Here is a 19,103-nt window from a genome sequence, read left to right as displayed (position 1 = left end):
TTAATCACCCCCCACGGAAGATCTTAGGGGAATAAAGTTTCATTACATGAGCTAGGGATAGCTCCTCCACCGTTTCTTGGCACAGGCGCTAAAGGCAAGCAATCGTCCTCCACATGGAGTGACTCACCAGCGCCAAACATACTTGGTAGCGGAGGCAAACCTCTGCAATAACGGAGTCAAGCTCTCCACTCAGAGAAAATATCCCCGAAGCGAAAGGATACGTATAGAAGTACGTACAACCTTTCTAGGGTAAGGTTAACCGCTCCGTCAGATCAGGAGCGATAATGAATCCTGGCAACGACAATCTTCCTTCACAACAGGAATACTGAAAGGACGGATGGAAGAAGGATATCTGCTAATGGCCCATGTACGAGGGATAACAGAAGGAAATTTCTCTTCGAAGTCTTTAGTTGTGACATAACTTCTAGGGATGATGGTGCTCACTGTAGGAGGAGTGGCATCATCGGCTTTGTTTTTGTTCTTTTAAGAACAGGTATTTTTTGAAGAAGAAGCCATTGTATGATATGGAAGAAAGAAAAACTTTTCTCGTTTGAAGAGAGTTAAAGAAATGTTGAATAAAGAGTACAAATTGAATGAAGAGAGTTTGAGAGAGTTTGGAGAATTAAGGGGTATGAATGAAGGAGGTTGAAGCGTATAAATAAAGGTTTAGGTGGCTAAATTCGTGGCCATAATTATCTCGATAACTAACAGACGTTATGCTGAATCGTGGGATGATGCGTGTTCGGGGCATTAAATGCAGAGAGACGTGCGTCTAATCAACCGTCAGAAGCTTTTTAGAGGGGGTCAGAGCAATTCCCGCCAAAAAGAATGTTTCTACCAACTTTCCGTTGACACAAAGTTATGTCACCGGAAAGCATGGGGACTATCTATATAGGGTAAAAATATGTTATGCTAAGTAATTGCATAAGAAAATGACATGTGGAGTCGAAAACAGAGGATAGCTAAAACCAAAGACATTCTATTTGTTACCAGGAGGAATGATTCTCATAAAAATGTAATAAATGTCTGCCACCCAGTAGCATTTAATGGAGAATATTCTGCAGCATTTAGTACATTGCCTGTTATAAAGAATTTGTCATTTATGCTCACCGTTACACATTCTTGAATGGCCCTTATAATTGACATTAAGGGCATTATCCTAAGACCTTGTTCCCTAAGTGCAACTGTAAACAGTGAGTTTTGTTATCATTGTAACGAGGGAATTTTCTGAAAAACTTACGCTATAATCAATTCAAAGCTTTATACAATTTTATATTCTGGCTTCTTGATTTCATTACTATTGTGCCCGGAAGCCCTACTCCCAGAATTACCGTTTTTGCTATTTTATCTTCATTTCAAGGCTAAGTATCGCATATTTCTTCAATTCTTGTATTATTTCAGGATCCAATTAATTCACTTGTTTAAAAACTACGTATAAATTCAACTGTACCATTTTACGGGTAAACAACAGGGGCATTATTATTCTGCTTAACACACACACACACACACACACACACACACACACACACACACACACACACACACACACACACACACACACACACACACACACACACACATATATATATATATATATATATATATATATATATATATATATATATATATATATATATATATATACAAAATCGGACCTGGATTAAAATCCAGGCCCAAATATTATACATAGGTCTGCCTCTCGCTCGAGGGACAAATTTCAATGAAAATAGGAAACTAACTTTGCCTTGTAAACATGGCAGAATGGCCTAAATGGCACCTGTTCTTGTGCCACTTTATCATGCCGGTCCCCAAACTTAGAAGTTTGTCAATTGAACACTTATACTCATTCAACCATGAATAATAAATGCTTATGACAGAAGGCTGCCAGTGCGTGTAATACAAACGCCTACATGTTGGATGTCATGTCAATAAAATTAGACCACGTAGGCTCCAAGTCACTTATTATGGCCATATAGGAAAATAAAACGGGAAAGGCTCCAAGTCACTTATTATGGCCAAACCCAAATTTTCCCCTCATTTTACAATTACCCGCGTAGTTAGGGCTTAGAAAGTATCGAACAACAGTGAGTCTCTCCTCTCTTCTCCGTCATCATTGCCAGGATTTTCATCATCACAGTTGATATCGAAGTTTGTGGGGTAAGTTTCTTCACCTGTTCTTCATATTTTGTCTTTATTGATCTTTATCTCCCTCAATATATGGGGCTTTTGCTCTGTTTAGGGTTTTTTGGGGAAAGCTGGGTTAGGTCATAATTGCTATTTAATTTTCCTCAATATATGAGGCTTTTACTGTGTTTCGTTACATGTTGGAGTAAAACCCCTTTTTAATGTAGTGTCATGCATGTAATGGCATATTTGGTTATTCCGTTTAGTTTTTGGTTTTTTTTGTCAAAGCAGAATTTCATCTTAGGTTTATGCATTTTTTTGTGAAGTTTGTTGGGTCTCCTTCTTGTTATAGTCCACTAGAGTATTTTTGAATATTATAGGGTATTGTGGGGACGAAAAAGGAATCCTGGAAGCTTTTTTACTTAAAAATCTGTCTTTTTTGTTGGTTTGTTTATGGAGTTGTGTAAAGGTGCAAATTTTGATAACAAATCGTCATTGATAAACACTGTTTTTTTGTTACTTTGTAGGTATGAGAAAAAAATGGCTTCAAGCCTAGTTAACCTACAAATCCACCACAGTGGTAATTTTGTATCAGACCCTGACCTAAGGTATGCAAATGGACTACCTTGTCCTCAATTAGCTACAGTTGATGTTGATGAGCTGCATATTATGTTATTTCATAAGTTTGCTAGGGACTAAGGATTTTTAGAAGTTGATTTGTTTGGATGCCAAGTTAACAAAAGGGGTGGTTATTACATTTTAAAAACAGATGATGATGTGTTAAAGTTTCTTAATACATTGAAAAGTGGTGACTTTGTTGATGTTTGTATTGTCCATAAAATTAGTGATCCTATTCTTGTTGAGGACATAACTGAACTAGACCCCACTATATAAACACATGGGTATGACAGTGGGTTAAATGCTAGGGCTGATGTGTCACCTCCCAACAATGATATAAATAGGACTGAAAAATGACAAAGATAAGGGTAAATGGGCAGATATAAATGGAGAGATAGAAGAATCAGATGAAGGTGAAGGTAATAACTTCTCATCATATCACCTTCAAATATCAGAATCTGATTTTGACGAGGACTTTGATGATTCTGAAGGGTCTGACTCATTGTTTGAGATAGATGAGAACATTGAAGAGTGTAGTGATTTGGAAGATGACTTAGCTGAAATTAGACAGTCTAAAATCAACAAAAATAAGGATGCCCAAGTAAATATAGATGAGATACCATCTAGTCCAGTTGGTATAGATTCTGGTTTTGAAGATATGCATAAGAACAAAAGGGGAAAATATGAAGGGAAACTAGAAGGGGATGACCAGTATTTTGATAGCTCAGATCTAGGTAGTGAGTGTAGTGATGATGAAGTAAGGGATGCACCAGCTAGGAATCCAAGTAAGAAGGTCTACTTTGACACAAGTTGCAAAAAAATATTATTTGAACTGTATATGATATTTGAGAATGTTGTACGGTTTAGGGAGGCATTGCAGACCTATTCTATTAAAAATAGTGTGAACCTTAAGTTGAAACCTAATAAGAGGGAAAGGTTTAGGGTAAACTGTACAAAGAAATGTTGTCCATGGCATATTCTTGGCAGCATAAAAGGTAGCATCAGGAATTTTAGGGTGATTACATACTACCCTCTCCACAAATGCTTCAAGAAGACAAGGAACAACCCACCATAGATTGCAAAGGACTTCAAAGATAGAATAATTAGTGAGCCTCAAATTAAGCTTCATCAAATTTAAGCCTTAATTAGGAAAGCATATGGTCTGTATGTGAGTAAAACTTCCTGCAGAAGAGCAAAAATGATAGTTATAAAGGAGAATATGGGTGATTACAAGAAAGAATTTTCTACGCTTCATGATTATGCATAAATGCTAAAGTCTACTAATTCTGGAACTACTGTAGTGATAAGGACATCTAAGAATACAGAACCTGGCAAGGAGGTGTTTATGGGCATTTATGTCTGTCTTGAAGCATTAAAAACTGGATGGTTAGAATGGTGCACAAACATAATTGGCTTTGATGGTGCATTCCTAAAGAGAACATGTAAAGGTGAACTGCTTTCCTGCATTTCCAAGAATGGAAATAATCAAATGTACTCTGTGGCTTGGGCAGTAGTTGAAAAGGAATCAAAGGATACATGGTCTTGGTTTATCAGATGTCTCAAGCATAATCTGAACTTGACAGAATCTGAAGGAGAAGGGCTGACAGTCATGTCTGATATGCAGAAGGTATGGTTTCTAACACTTGTCTTTAAAGTGTAATTGTTTTCATTTATGTTTAAGTTATAACAATATAATGTTGTTGATTGTAGGGTCTTCATCTAGCCATAATTCAGTTATTGCCAAATCCTGAGATGAGGTGGTGTGCTAGACATATCTGGCCTAATAGGAAGCAAACTTGGCCTGGTGAGGAAAGAAGGAAAAAATTTTGGCAGTGTGCAAGAGCTACATTTGAAGTTTACTTTAGCAAGAAGTTGGATGAAATGGACCAGCTGGGGGGAGATATTGTTCAAGACTTACTGAAATACAGCAAGGAGACATGGTGTAGGGCATACTTCAAAGAACATAGTAAGTGTGATATAGTGGAAAATAACATGTGTGAGACATTCAATAGTTGGACATTGGCAGCTAGGCACAAATCAATTATTACTATGTTAGAGGAAATTAGAATTAAGTGTATGGAGAAGATGAATAGCATGAGAGAGTTTTCTGGAAAATGGGTAGGTGATATATCACTCATGGCTATGGAAATATTTGGAGAGAATGCTCAAAGGGCAGCCGGATGTGAAGTCAAATTTAATGGTGAAACAGGGTATGAGATCGAGGATGGGCTATATAAACATGTTGTTAACTTTAGGAGGTGTTCCTGTAATTGTAGATCATGGAAACTCAAAGGAATTACATGTGCACATACAATTACAGCAATGCATTATAAGAACTATGAGGTTGAGCCATATGTTGACCATTGGTGTAGGAAGGACACCTACCTTAAAGCATACAGCAGATTCATTCAACCTTTAACTAGTATGAATTTGTGGCCAAAAAGCACAGTGCCAGTTATTGAGCCACCTGTTATAACTGCAATGCCACGAAGGCCAAAGAAAAAAAGAAGAAAAGCTGCTGATGAACCAAAGAAGAAGTTTGGGAAGGGTACAAGGATAGAGAGACAAATAAGATGTTCTTTGTGCAAGACTCTTGGACATAACAAGAAAGAATATCCATCAACAGTAAGTATTAATGTTCTTTGTGGTCATTATCAGATGAATTCAATTACTAGTGTTTGTTTTGTTATGTGTATGTAGAGAAACCAAGGGGGAAGGGCTAAAACTAGTTCAGTTGGAGGTGAAACTGCTGAAAATGCTTCATCAACAGCATAAGGTGGAAGGGCTGGAACTAGTAGAAGTGCATAAGCAGCAGCAGCTGGAAGTGCATCAGTAGCAGCAGCTGGATCAGCAGCAGCAACTTCAACTATGGAAAGTGGCACCTTCACTCAACCAATTACTGATCCAAGCACACAACAATCAACTAATATTGCTGGAGGTCCAAAAAGAAAGACCAATGAGCCTAGAAGAGGTGGTGCAAATGCAGGGTCTAAGAGACCAAAGGCAACAGGATATGGTGTGCTATTTGATTCAAGTGGCACTATTATACATAGGGTAAATATTTCCACTCAATTACACAATGGTTTACTACATAATCCCTTACTAGATAATCCCTCACTCACAACCTTTTATCTTTGTGCAGTCTGGAACTACTGATAGAGTAGTACACAATCCTTCTACACTCATAAGTTCTGCCCTACCAACATTGAACTTAGGTTCAAACCCCCTGGGCTAAAGTGGAAGGGTCGAGTTGTAGTTACACAAAGGCAGCTACAAGAACAGAGTTACAGAAGGGCAAACTCTGCTACAACCACTCAAGTCACACCAATGACACAATCCACACCAAGCAACCAAGCCACAACAGACATTAATTGAAGTGCTCAACTGATATTTTGAAGACTTAATCATGGATCTTTTTATTGACTGTATGTGATAGACAATATTTTGTAAAGATTCTTCATTATGTATGTTTTTGTTGACTGCTTATCGTAGACAATATTTTGTAAAGCAACTTTCTTATTTTGGATGTTTTATTAACTGCCTATAACATGCCATGATATTAGTAGTTCATGTACTTGTTGCTGTAATGGAACCTTTGTCAATATATTCCATGAACAAAATTTTACATCAACACAAAATATATAGCCTAAACCCAAGAAATAAGAAAGTACACTATCAATCCTAAACACATAACATAAGAGCTAACATTAGAACAACTACAACCGCAATTATAATAGCAACAATTTTGAACTTCGACCTTCCTTGTCTTCTCTGACAATGACATCGATCACTCTTCTTAATAAGACCCGCAAGAAGAGTCTTGTAGTGTTCTTCCTCAATCGCAGGATCAACCCATCGGAAAAAGTCACAACCTTCACCAATCTCATATCTTCGGCAACCTAGGAACCTTCTTCTAGGATTGGTGGGTGTTTGTGACATTTTAAGATCTGCATCAAGTCCACAATAACACAAAGGTTCCTTCTTCATTGCTAAAGGAGAAGACGCGACAATAGCTTATTTCTTGCTGGAGAAGAAGAAAACAATCGACTTTCAAAAGAAAATGAGATGGCAAAAATTGATGGCCAATGAAGAATCCCAACAAAAAAAAATTATTTTGCACTGTTGAAGCTAACAAAGAAAGAAAAAGGCATCAGATTTGGATAGAAATCAACTTCTATAATGTTCAACAATGGAGAATAAGGTAGAAAGAAGAAGATAGCTGTTAAATAGGCCACATTATTACCGTTGGGGCTTTTTAAACTGCCTTCACGCCCCTTACAGGCGTGTGAATCACGCACTAAAGCCAAATTTGACACATAGGATCATCCACGTAAGATAAACGTTTATTATTCACGGTTTGAATGAGTGTAAGTGTTCAATTGGCAAACTTTTAAGTCTGGGAACCGGCATGATAAAGTGGCTCAAGTATAAGTGCGATTTAAACCATTCTGCCAGGTAAACTTTTGATAATTTTAGGTAATTATTTTATAGTTTTTTTTTCTTTTTTTTCATTTTATGTCGGAGATTTTTCAGAAATTTATGATTTAATGGATGAAATTCTTTATACGTAAAGTTATTGGTCTAAGATATCGGGGCACTGAGAACTGGGGACGGGGCCACATGTTATTCAACTTTCAATGTCAAGAAACGTGGTAACTTGTTGTCCTAGGAAATATAGTTTTCTTTGGGAAACATGATAAGGTGGGAATAAGGCTCGTGCAGAATGGAGAAGAGCTACATATCCAACTAAAGGTCATATTCCAACGGTTCATCACACTCCATTTGTCAATTACTACTCCCTCCGTCCAACTTTTATTAATTCATTTGAAAAATAATATTTTTAATTTTATTTTTGATGATATATTTTTTTAGTTATAAAAATCTAATGACATTATTGAAATTACAAGTTCATCTTAAAATTTGTATTCCTTATTATATTTGTATTAATTATGCCACATAAATTGAAATTAGTAGAATAATATTTTTAATATCACACATGGATAACGCTGTCACTTCATGTTAGGCAATGAAAGAAAATTCCGGCTTTCTTGTTTACAAAACCTTTCTTACTTAGGAATCCTTTGTAAACTGAGAATATAACCATCTTCTGTTGTCACCTAAAAATAAAAAAATAAAAAATTATTAAAAAAAGAATTACAAGGTGCAAGTTATATATTTTTGGAAAAATAATATTGTATAATCGCTTTAAAAGTAATAAGCCGAAAAATGTATATATATACATCTTGTACGTTATATACAAAAATTATACAAATTTTATACATTTTTTCGGCTACCGAATATAAATAATTTCTTGCGGGCTAAAAGTGAAAAAGCCCTATAAAATAAGGTTCACCTGAAAAGTAAAAATTGCACGGGGCACCTTATTTGGTCGCCCCCATTTAACTTATACTCACTTTTTAAAAAGTATTAACTTGTACCCATTTTTTAAACAACTTCAGGCATCTTTCTCCTCCTCATTCGTTTTCTGAATGCTGAAGCTTGAGATATTGTTATGCGTTCTAGTCTGATTGATTCATATATATATGATTGTCCCATTATGTTTAGTTTGGTCTTATTCACAATAATTTAACCTCTTAGATATTTTAGCTTTACAGGCACATTTGTTTTTGGTTCTAATTTATCTGTAGTAACTTGTTTTCATGTCGAAAATATTTTTCATTCTTTAATCTTTGAAATGAACAACATAAATCGCTGCTAATCATGATCTATTGAATTCATTGTTGTTTAGTACTATTTCGTTTATGTACAATATGTTCTTTTGTTGAATTCTTTTTTTGAAAGATTATTTTCCTCATTTCCGTGTGCAGACTTAGAACTTCAGCTCTAAGAATGTTGAAGTTCAGCAAATATAAACAAAAATTTCAGCTCCTAGAATGATGAAATTCAGCAAACACAAAATAAATTTCAGCCCTTGAATGCCGAAGTTCAGCAATTACAAAACAAACTTCAGCTCCTAGAATACTGAAGTTCAGCAATTACAAAACAAACTTCAGCTCCTAGAATGCTGAAGTTCGGCAATTGCAAAACAAAAATTCAGCCAAAACATGTTGCAGTTTTATTGAGCTGAAGTTTGCCATTATATTGCACTATGAACTGAAATTTGCGTGATTGCCTTTGCAAGTCAGGCCAAACTTCAGGCAAAAATATATGAAGTTTTGCTACACTTCAGGCAAAACTTCTGAAGTTCAAACTTCAGACATAAATTTTTGCTACTTCATGCCCGTATGTCTGAAGTTACTCGAAAAGTAGGTACGCTTGTAATTTTTTTTTTTTGCAAAGCGAGTATAAGTTAAAAATTAACCCAAAAATTGGGTATAGATGCAAATGCCCCACCTGAAAATGCTATCCGTATGTGGGCTTCAGCCATCACTACTAAAAATTTGGTCAAAATCATTCGCGGCTGACTGATTGACTTAGGTATTTTTTTTCTCTCGATCGAATTCGGTCTTTTTTTTTGCGCCAGAATGCGAGAAATTATTTTTTCTTCTCGAAAAGTTTATTTTTTAAGAAATTGATCAACTTCGACCGATTTTTTATTTAAAATAAATTAAAATTATTATTCAGATAACTCAGTGAAACCGCCCGGTCATTTTTAAAAATTGGCCAATTTCGGTAGGCAATTTTATTTTTTTGACAAAATCGATCGAAATCGGTTGGTTATTTTTATGCAAAAATGCACTTAACGAGTATAAATAAAATAAAATAAAATCTTAAACCAAAAGGCACCAACGGTCTAGTGGTAGAATAGTATTTTACTACGGTACAGATCCCAATTCGATTATTAAGTGGTGCATTTTTTAGTTACATAATTTTAAAAAACCGACCGAAATGGGTTAGTTTTTATGATCGTCCTTTTTCTTTTAGATCGGATGTGGAGTTTAATTAACTTACCAAAATCGGCCGGTTGTCTCCACCGGCCTAACAATTTCCGACCGCTGCTAATCGGTTGCTTTTTGGTCGGTTCTTGCCATTTACTGACTGATATCGGTCAATGTTTTTGATTGTTTTCGACCGAATTTCTAATAGTGTGTAAGGAGGGAAATGAGTAATAATATTCTTTTTTTTTTTGTCAAAGAGTAATAATATTCATAACATACATTAACTATAAGTATTAGAGAAACCTAACTAAGCATATGTAGCCGTTGCTATTATTTATAGTCTTAAGCCTCAAATGCTTGATTTTTGCATAGGCAGATAGACTAACCTAATAGCCTTTATTTAAAGTAGTAAAATAAAGACTAACGGTCTACAAGTTGACAATTTCTTTGCATACTGCATTGACACAAATGCTAGAAAGGTAGCTGCTAGAAACAAATTTAAAAATTTCAGTTCAAATTATAATTTACATCCTTTGCATTATGTATTGACACAGACCGTAGATGTGACTAATTATTTCAGTAACACTCCCTCTAGAAGATTTAAAATACAATAATTAAACAATATGCATAATGTCGGCATGCGAAAATGAAGGTTTCACACTGTAAAGAAGCGTAATAGAAAAGAGTCAGAAGACTACTAAATATTTTTAAAAATTACATGTCCCGTCTAAAACAGATATTTTATACCATTATATTAAGTAAGCTTCATCATGGATAACTTTAAGTGGCAAATATAATATGGTAACTTAGATATTAATATTTTGCTTTAGCTGGTTAAATTATACTGATAATATGATTTTTTTTATATTAGAATATCTGAAAGTTAAATATGTTCACACGTGATATTTGACACAGAATTTGAAGGTGCAAAATAACAAATATGTCAATTTCAAGAAGACTAATTATTCGATCCCATCCAGGAATCCATTATCTATTTGCAAGAACAAATTAAAGACCCCTTTAAGAATAAATAAATAAAATTAATAAATGGAGTACCAAATTCTTGTTAATTTTCCAGAAGATCCTTGCTTGATTTTCGGGTTACCTAAAGGGGCTATGTAGGACAGATGGTTGTATTAATCGGATCATTGGTGAAATTACGTCATTAATTATTAATATATCTAAACCTTGTGTTCACATAAAGGTCGGTGATCTTTTGCCAAATCATTACTCTCTCATGTCCACTATAACTGAATTTTTGGCTGTTTTCACATAGATTAAGAAATTCATCTTTTAACATTAATTAGTAATGAAATTGACCATATTAACTTTTACTATCTCTTCACATAAATACTTGATCACATTAATTAGCAATGTAAGAAAAAATAATTAATGCATTCTTTAAATTTGAAAAAATTAGATATTTTGGACTACAAAAAATCACTTATTCTTGAGCGAAGGGAGTAATTAGTTTTTATGTTAGTGTGATTATCCATATGGTCAAGCAACCTTTTATAATAAAAGGGTTAAATAATTGATGACTTTGTCTTTATAATTTGGTCTCCAGTTACTTAGGCACTCCTATTATCTAACACAAAAAACTTAAAAAGAAAAATATAAAAAGAAACACAGTGACAACAAAACGAAAAAGCCTATGACTGGTTGGAAAGACCCCGGGTCCACTTTCTGTTTTTGGGAAAAAAAAGGGAAAAATAGATTTGGTAATTTTGCCATATTAAACCATAGTCTTCCCCTAAATAAGAGAAACCAGCAAAAGTACCCTCACAACTCAAACAAAAGTTGCTTCACACGTCCCATCTTTCTTCTCCTCCCCCCCCCCCCCCCCCAAAAAAAAAAAAAAAACATATCTCACCCCTCTGAACTACGTTGTGACTTGATATATCGTATACTATAGTCTATACATATATGAGTGTAGTGAATTAGCTTCAGTACTCACACCATACAAAATTTCCTCTTCTCTGATCAGCTAATTTTTTGTTGAACTTTTCTATATACAAACATAGTGTTATTGATTGACGCTTAAATGTTAAATACAAGTTGTTTGCAAACTCATTTTGTTTAACCGAAAAGTTGTATATACAGAATTACAAATATACATATACTTTGTTTTGTATTATTGGAAGGTGAAGAGAGTGAGATGTTGGATCTCAATGTAAATGTAATCTACGATGAGAATTACATCGTTGACGAGAAGCTTCCGGAAGGTTCTGTAGCTGATCATGAATCAGGGACGTCCAATTCATCATCGTTACGAAATGCGGAGGCTACAAGCAGTGCCGGAGGCGACGACGACACGTGTTCAACACGCGCCGGCAACTTGTTCGCATTCAATTTCGACATCCTCAAATTTGGAGGAGTTGATACAACTAGCAGGAGCAACAAGTTTGTGACTCGGCAGCTGTTTCCGGTTCATGACGGAGAGTTGAACCGGCCAGGACAGACCGATCGGGTCAATTTCTCCTCCGGTCGATCCGGTTTTGGAGACGAGCGAACAGTACTACAACAACAACAACAATCGCAGCAAGAGAAACCGCAAGTGAAGAAGAGTAGGAGAGGGCCAAGGTCCAGAAGTTCACAGTACAGAGGCGTTACTTTTTACAGAAGAACTGGTAGATGGGAATCACATATTTGGTTAGTTTTCCACCTGTAAAACTTTTGACTAGATCATACTTCATTTATTATCAAAATGATATTTACATAATCAGATTGCTTATTAGGTACTTACATGTATCTCTTGAAAAACATTAATTGATACTTTGATAAAAATGTTAACTAACTTGGTATTATAGCTTAATTTTTGTAATAAGATCTCTACACGGTCACTGAATATAACTTAAATACAATGATCAATAATCAATTTATTAAGGAATTAACTTATATACATTTTCATTGTAATGAATGTGTTACATCATCAATATAATTTAACTTATTATAGCAATTCACTTACCATTGTTCTAGGATACAAATCAATTATATTAAATAGAACTACCTGCAATTATCTTTTAAAAAATTTGATTGTGTAAAAATAATTGCACTATTAGTACATCGAACTTAAACTCATGTATTAATATAACTGCTATTGGATGCAGGGACTGTGGAAAACAAGTATATTTAGGTATGCATATTGCTATTTTAACTATTACCCAGTTTAGTTAATTAAGTTGTTTTTGTGGATTTTCGTGCTAAATATAATTCTACTTTTTTCTATTTTTGGTAATTTTTGTTTGGTTTTTGTTGTTGGTTTATATTAGGTGGTTTTGATACTGCTCATACAGCAGCAAGGTAAACCAAAAGTCATCTCAAATCTCAGAGTTGTCAGATTTTTCAGCTTTACGTTATTTCCCTTCCTTGATTTGATTGTATCAATTTTCTTCTCCATTGTATAGGGCGTATGACAGAGCTGCAATTAAGTTCCGGGGTGTTGATGCTGATATCAACTTTAGCATAAGTGATTACGAGGAGGATATGAAACAGGTCAGAAATGCAAAGATTCTATGTGTGATAATATGTTAAGGTCACTGTTGAACCCTTGTCTACACTGGTTCATAATTGTTTCTGTATTAATTGGCGTCGATATATAAATCATCTGTATCTATTATGAACTATTTCGACTCTCTTTTATTAATGCAGATGAAAGACCTTGGTAAAGAGGAATTTGTGCACTTGCTGCGACGCCATAGCAATGGTTTCTCAAGAGGGAGCTCCAAATTCAGAGGAGTAACGCTACATAAATGTGGCAGATGGGAAGCTCGGATGGGACAGTTTCTCGGAAAAAAGTAAGGAACAAACTCATTGAAATAGCTTGTAGAAGTAGATTATAGCTTAGGGTAATAATTGGTCCAATCTGGGAAACAAATCAGTTAAACATGCCTATTTGAAGAAGAAATTGTTGGTACTATAGTATTCACGGTGGGGGTTGCACTGCTTGAATTGCAGGTATATGTATCTTGGGCTATTCGACAGTGAAGTAGAAGCTGCAAGGTCCTAATGATCTTGAATTACCCTCTCTCTGATAATGAACTGTTACCTTAAATTCTCCACTTCAATCTTGTGTTATCCAACCTGCATTTCCCTTTTTTATTTTCTGTATATTAGGGCTTATGATAAGGCGGCAATCAAAACTAATGGTAGGGAGGCTGTTACCAACTTTGAGCCAAGTGCATATGAAGGGGAAACAATCTCTGAACCTCAAGGTTTGCTCAAATGCTCTTGCTCATTTCCAAACTAATGTCACTAATTCCAAGCAACTGTATTATCTAATATCTATATCTTGATCTATCTCATTTGTGATGCCTATGATGCAGGTCGCCAACATGATCTTGATCTGAACTTGGGGATGTCGACCTCTTCTTCAAAGGAAAATGACAAGTTGGGAGGCTCCTACTATCATCCTTATGATATGCAAGATGCAACGAAATCAAAGGTATTAGCAGAGTAGCTTATATGCTTTTGTTGGTGCAGATTCAATTGGATTAAAATGTTCTGTTTATGTTAGTCTTCTATTTTTCCTCTTTCACAAAGTTCATTTGCAAGAGACCCTTAGAGTAAATTCAAAACTGAGGATATATTACTGGTAATGAACATGAACCTTGTTTTGTTGATTCGATGGCTTTTCCAATTCATTCATAATTGTGAAGAAACATGTCATGAACATCGTTAATCTTTCTTTCATGTAGATTGTAGTAATCAATTTATGCTCTTTAACCACAGATGGATAAACCTGGTCCAGTAATAGTTGGAAGTTCACATCTCAAGGGACTACCAATGACGTCCAAACAAGCTCACTTGTGGAGTGGAGCTTCTTCTAATTTCTCTCCCACCTACGAGGTAAGATATTGAATCAACCCCGGCCTCAGTCCACTATTTGGGGCCAAAAGAATTGATGTTTCCCATTTAGATTTCTTTTTCTCCACTTGGAACTTCTGGTCAAATATGCATGTCTTCAGTTGCCAAAATAGACATCTTCAAGTCCCCTTTTTTTCCTCAAGTGCTGGGATCATATAAAACTTAATGATGAAGACCTTTTCTTTGCATTTCTGTTTATTTTGTTGGGGTTTTCTGAAGGTGGATAATGTTAAAGAAGGGTCGTTGGTTTAAAACATATTACAACAGTTAAAGCTTTAAGTCTTAATTAAAATTATTTGGCAGGGAAGAGCATCTGACAAGAGAAAGGATACAGGTTCATCACTAGGACCCTCAAACTGGGCACTGCAAATGCCCAGTCAGGTTGATACAGCCCCAGTGTCAATGTTCTACACTGCAGCATCATCAGGATTCTTAACTCCGGCTACTGCTTTTATCACTTCTTCAGCATCTCCCGTGGCACCCTCAACAAATGCGTCTCAATACTATTACCAGTTCAGCCCCCACGTACCACCTCCATAACATGTCTTCCTCGGTAAGTACTAGTAATATAGGTTAAAAAAAACATAGTCATTGATTTCTTTTGTAACATTCTAATGTCAATTTGATGACATCTTTATGGATTGGATTCTTTTGTACTGCTTTTTGGATCTGGAAAGTAAAGATTCAAATTCTCCTTGCAGCATGGCTATAGGATACATCTGTGTTTTTCTTGCTGCCTTACTGTTATGACCTTTGGTGCAAAGTTCCATTATTGATCGAATTATATCATAAACATATACTGTATAACAGAATCATTCTTCCACGGACTCCGTAGTGCTGGAGATATGGTCAGTGGAAGTGCTAAATCCGAACAGGTTTAGAAGGGCACATGTACAGTTCCATCAGCACCTCCTTTTTGCTGTTTCATTTAAAAAGAAAACTGATTTTTGTCACATTGAAGTAGTAACTTTTTTTTTAAGGGATTGAATTAGTAACTTATGAACCTTTTTTTTTTTTTTTTTTTTGCTAAATTGTTTTTGAACATTAGACCAAATACAAAGAAAAATATCAACAATACACGCCGTGCTTTATCTTAGACCCGCTTTTAAAATGGATGCAACAGAAGATATTCCTAGCATGCATGTAAACATAAGTTGGTCTATTTCATGTAACCATAAATTTGTCTATTTCATGTAACCATAAGTTGGTCTATTTCTCGCTTTACAGGTGATGCAATGTACCTGCACGTCTGGCTAGCAACTACCTCTCTTTTCACCTTTTCACTCTTTTTTGACCCACTACGCCCCTGGGGTTTCAAATGCTCCTTTGTCCTGTGCTCACTCCTATATAATGTTCCTCGAACAGAGCCTTTGCCTTTGCACTCCCATGAAGAATAATATGTACAACTCCAGCACGTATGTCTGCGGTAGGCGGACAGGAACCTAGCTAGGCTTTTTCCCTTTAGCGTGGTGGACCCAAAGTCCAGTTGGATTTTAATTGCTCTTAATTCATGTCTATGGTCCCTTTAGCACACTTTTCTTCGTTTTGACTCAAATTTGGTACCACTGAGGCTTTTCTGCTTTCTGGTAGGTTGCCCTTCATATAGATCTATTGCTTTAAGTTTTAAACACACATCAAAACTTGTGGTACTATTTCAGATGCCCCATCTGATGAGGAAAAGGCTCGAAACTGTCATATTGTCTTTTATGCTCCAAGAATTTTGGCGCTCACTTTGCCTCTCATGCCTATTGTCATTACTTGCTTGTTCTTACTCTTTTGAAGTACAATAGCAATAGGTACGCCTCAATTTCAAATAAATTAAGATATAGATTATACAAATACTTACTATCCATGTTTAAGAGTGTTCACGAGAAATCAAATTATCACATTGAACCAATAATCTAAGTGAAATCAATTTGAAAAATGGGTGTTGTGGTATCTAACTATCTATATGTAGAAATTTTAATTGTATTTTTACATAATTTCGTTCTCTTTCTATCTTGAGCTAATGAAATTTGGTACACGGAGCGATGCATACTGATATGTGTATCTGCTCTTATCAACATTCTTTTTAGAATTTTAATTGTATTTTTACATAATTTCGTTTTCTTTTTCCATCTTGAGCTAATGACATTTGGTATAAGGAGCAGCACATTTCCCTGCTTCTTTAAACAAACATGCTTCAGTAAATATATCTTCATTGACTTTTTTGAGATGATATAGAACTTCATTGACTTCTCTTCCCAACTATACTAACAATCAAGCAAAGAAGGGTAGGCGGAATAGTTGCTCTGGAGCAAGTTCTTCGACCGGACCAATGCATATATGAACCCTAAAAATATACCATGGTCTAGCAAACGAATGCATACATGCAGAGGCGGATGTAGTATATTATGTACGGGTTCAACTGAACCCATAACTTTCGACGCGGAGTAAAAATTTGTATGTAAAAATTCATTAAAATTATAAAAATAGTAGATCTGAACCCATAACTTTAAAAATATAATGGGTTCAATATTAAAAACTTTAAAATTGAACCCATAGGAATTAAATCCCGGATCCGCCTCTACATACATGCCTATCTTACATCTAATTCAAACAAGCTACAACCTTTATTTAATAAACAAAAATTAGCTTTGTTTGTTTGCAATATTTTCAAGCAGTATGAAACTAAGACCTGATTCTCACGCCCATCGAAGAAGACTGGAGAATCAGCCGCAAATTGAAAAAAGCGTGCATTCTGTCTAAACCACTGTGCTGAGCCCCATCTCAACTTTCACCTGTGATATTTTATTGGAGTATGTCAATGCGTTATTTGTGTGGTATCCAATTTGCGCGTGCACTGATTATAGAAGGACCTGGTTCTTCTAAGTGTTTCTTAACCTACTGTTGTTGAAATAGTAAATGCAAAAAGTAAAGAACACAAATATTTTTACGTGGAAAATACCCTGCTTAAAAGGTGAAAAAACCACGACCTACTACTCAGTAGGATTTTCTACAACACTTCACTGAAACACTGAGCCAAAACAGCATTTACAAAGACTCTTTGTAAGCCTAAGGATTACCTCTAATCCCGTTGTGGCAACCAGCCTCTAACTGTTGCGACAACTTCAAGTTAACTCTAACTTGAATACTCAGAGTACCTATTACAATTGCTTCTAGATAAAGCTGAAAGGTACAATTTAAAAATCACCTACTCTGCTTTTGTGCGTACCTGTAGAATGAGAACATCCTGCAATATATAGAGTTAGTAGAATAAGAAACAACTAGAGTTCTAATGCTACTCTTCCTGAGTGGAAGAGTTCTAGTTATCCTCAACTTCTAACTCCTCACTTATCTTGGATAGTGTTCTCTTTAAGTAAGGAGTCATTCTCCTTATCAAATATGCAACCTTTCCGATCAAGAGGTATCAGATATAACAAGTTAAGCTTATCTCATTCACGTGCATTCCTCATGCTCGAATCTCCCCGTGTATGTGTACACAGGGGATGGACCTAGTTCATGCCTGAACTTTCTTTGTCAATCTTCAAAATAAAACTTCACTTGGGCCAACAAATTCCCCCTTTTGATGATGACAAACTCTGTGATTTTCATAAGCTTAGGCCCTGTTTTAACTCAGCCCAACATCAATACAATGTTAGAACATTTTACCTTTTTAAAGTCACTTATCATCAAGGACCAGGTTCATTAGGTTATAAGCATCACTGTCCAAAGTGAAAGCACAACCGTTTTCTCCCTTTTGGCATCATCGAAAAGTTGCATAATAATGTTGGATAACCAGATTTTAAATAGAAATTACTCATGGCCACTGGAGCTACTTCACATGCAATCATAGATTAATTATCATATATCAATCTAAGGATATTAGCCATCTAAGAAATATAAACAAACAGTTAGAGCAAAAGACATTGAATTTTATTGATGGATAGGATCCTACCACAAAGCATAAGAAGAAATAAAAACATTAGAACATGAGCAAAAGAAGCAAAAGAAACAAAAAAATCCCGAACTGGGTCACTGGTTGATCTACACTAGGCTAGGAGGCTTAAGGCTGGGAAGGACCAGGTTCTTGGTTTTTGGCTTGGAGTAGTTTCAGCATATCCTGAAGAATGCCATCATTCTTCTCCTTTTCTTTTGCCAACTCAGCTTTGAGAGCATCTCTCACAGTCTCCACTTCTGCCAACCTCTTCTTCAGCCTATCAATCTCAGCATCTTTAGCCCCACTATCTTGCACCAAGGATCGGACTTTGCTATTCACTGGTATCTTTTTGGATGAACCAGGTTCTTTAGGAGTGGTTTGGACTTCATAGTCACAAGTAGTCAGAGTATTTGCCCCAAAATGATCTTTGCTTGTACCAACCTCCCATTTCTTGATGGTTACCTTGAAATGTGCAAGTACATCCGTGAGTATAAAGCCATAGGGTATCATGAGTCTTAGTGCTATTTAGAACCCTATCAAGAAGTTGGATTATAAACCCAGGCCAATTGATTTGCCACCCACTATCCAAATATCCCATAAGGACCAGGTCCATGAATGTGGCAATGTGCCTACTTTCCTGCCTAAGCAGCACACATTTTTTTACAAATTCGAATAACACTTTGGAGGGTGGCTTCATCTCACTTTTGTAAATAGCCTTAGGCTCAAGTTCCTCATCA

General features: G+C 35.7%; 1 protein-coding gene across 3 annotated transcripts; it reads left to right on the top strand.

Moving 5' to 3' along the window:
* Window positions 1–11,483: 11,483 nt before the first annotated feature.
* Window positions 11,484–15,954, top strand: LOC107759353 (ethylene-responsive transcription factor RAP2-7). 3 transcript variants are annotated; one of them, XM_016577287.2, is made up of 11 exons: window positions 11,484–12,233; window positions 12,692–12,717; window positions 12,854–12,884; window positions 12,989–13,076; window positions 13,233–13,378; window positions 13,539–13,583; window positions 13,698–13,795; window positions 13,907–14,025; window positions 14,313–14,429; window positions 14,751–15,000; window positions 15,675–15,954. In XM_016577287.2, exons 1-10 carry the CDS (start codon window positions 11,740–11,742, stop codon window positions 14,985–14,987), a joined length of 1,401 nt encoding a protein of 466 aa, XP_016432773.2. In that variant the 5' UTR covers window positions 11,484–11,739; the 3' UTR covers window positions 14,988–15,000; window positions 15,675–15,954. The 3 variants fall into 3 exon arrangements, with proteins under 3 accessions (XP_016432773.2, XP_016432779.2, XP_075100986.1); XM_016577293.2 differs by lacking the exon at window positions 15,675–15,954 and adding an exon at window positions 15,149–15,660; XM_075244885.1 differs by lacking the exon at window positions 13,539–13,583.
* The last annotated feature ends 3,149 nt before the right edge of the window (window positions 15,955–19,103 follow it).

The sequence above is a fragment of the Nicotiana tabacum genome, chromosome 22 (genome assembly GCF_000715075.1).
Source record: "Nicotiana tabacum cultivar K326 chromosome 22, ASM71507v2, whole genome shotgun sequence".
In the NCBI taxonomy this organism is placed as follows: Eukaryota; Viridiplantae; Streptophyta; class Magnoliopsida; order Solanales; family Solanaceae; genus Nicotiana; species Nicotiana tabacum.
This window is presented reverse-complemented; position numbering and strand designations above follow the sequence as displayed.

Coding starts and splice junctions, on each gene's coding strand:
- LOC107759353 (XM_016577287.2), top strand. CDS start 11,740: ATGTTGGATCTCAATGTAAATGTAATCTACGATGAGAATTACATCGTT. Junction 12,234..12,691: donor AGATGGGAATCACATATTTG/GTTAGTTTTCCA, acceptor TATTGGATGCAG/GGACTGTGGAAAACAAGTAT. Junction 13,077..13,232: donor ACGAGGAGGATATGAAACAG/GTCAGAAATGCA, acceptor TTATTAATGCAG/ATGAAAGACCTTGGTAAAGA.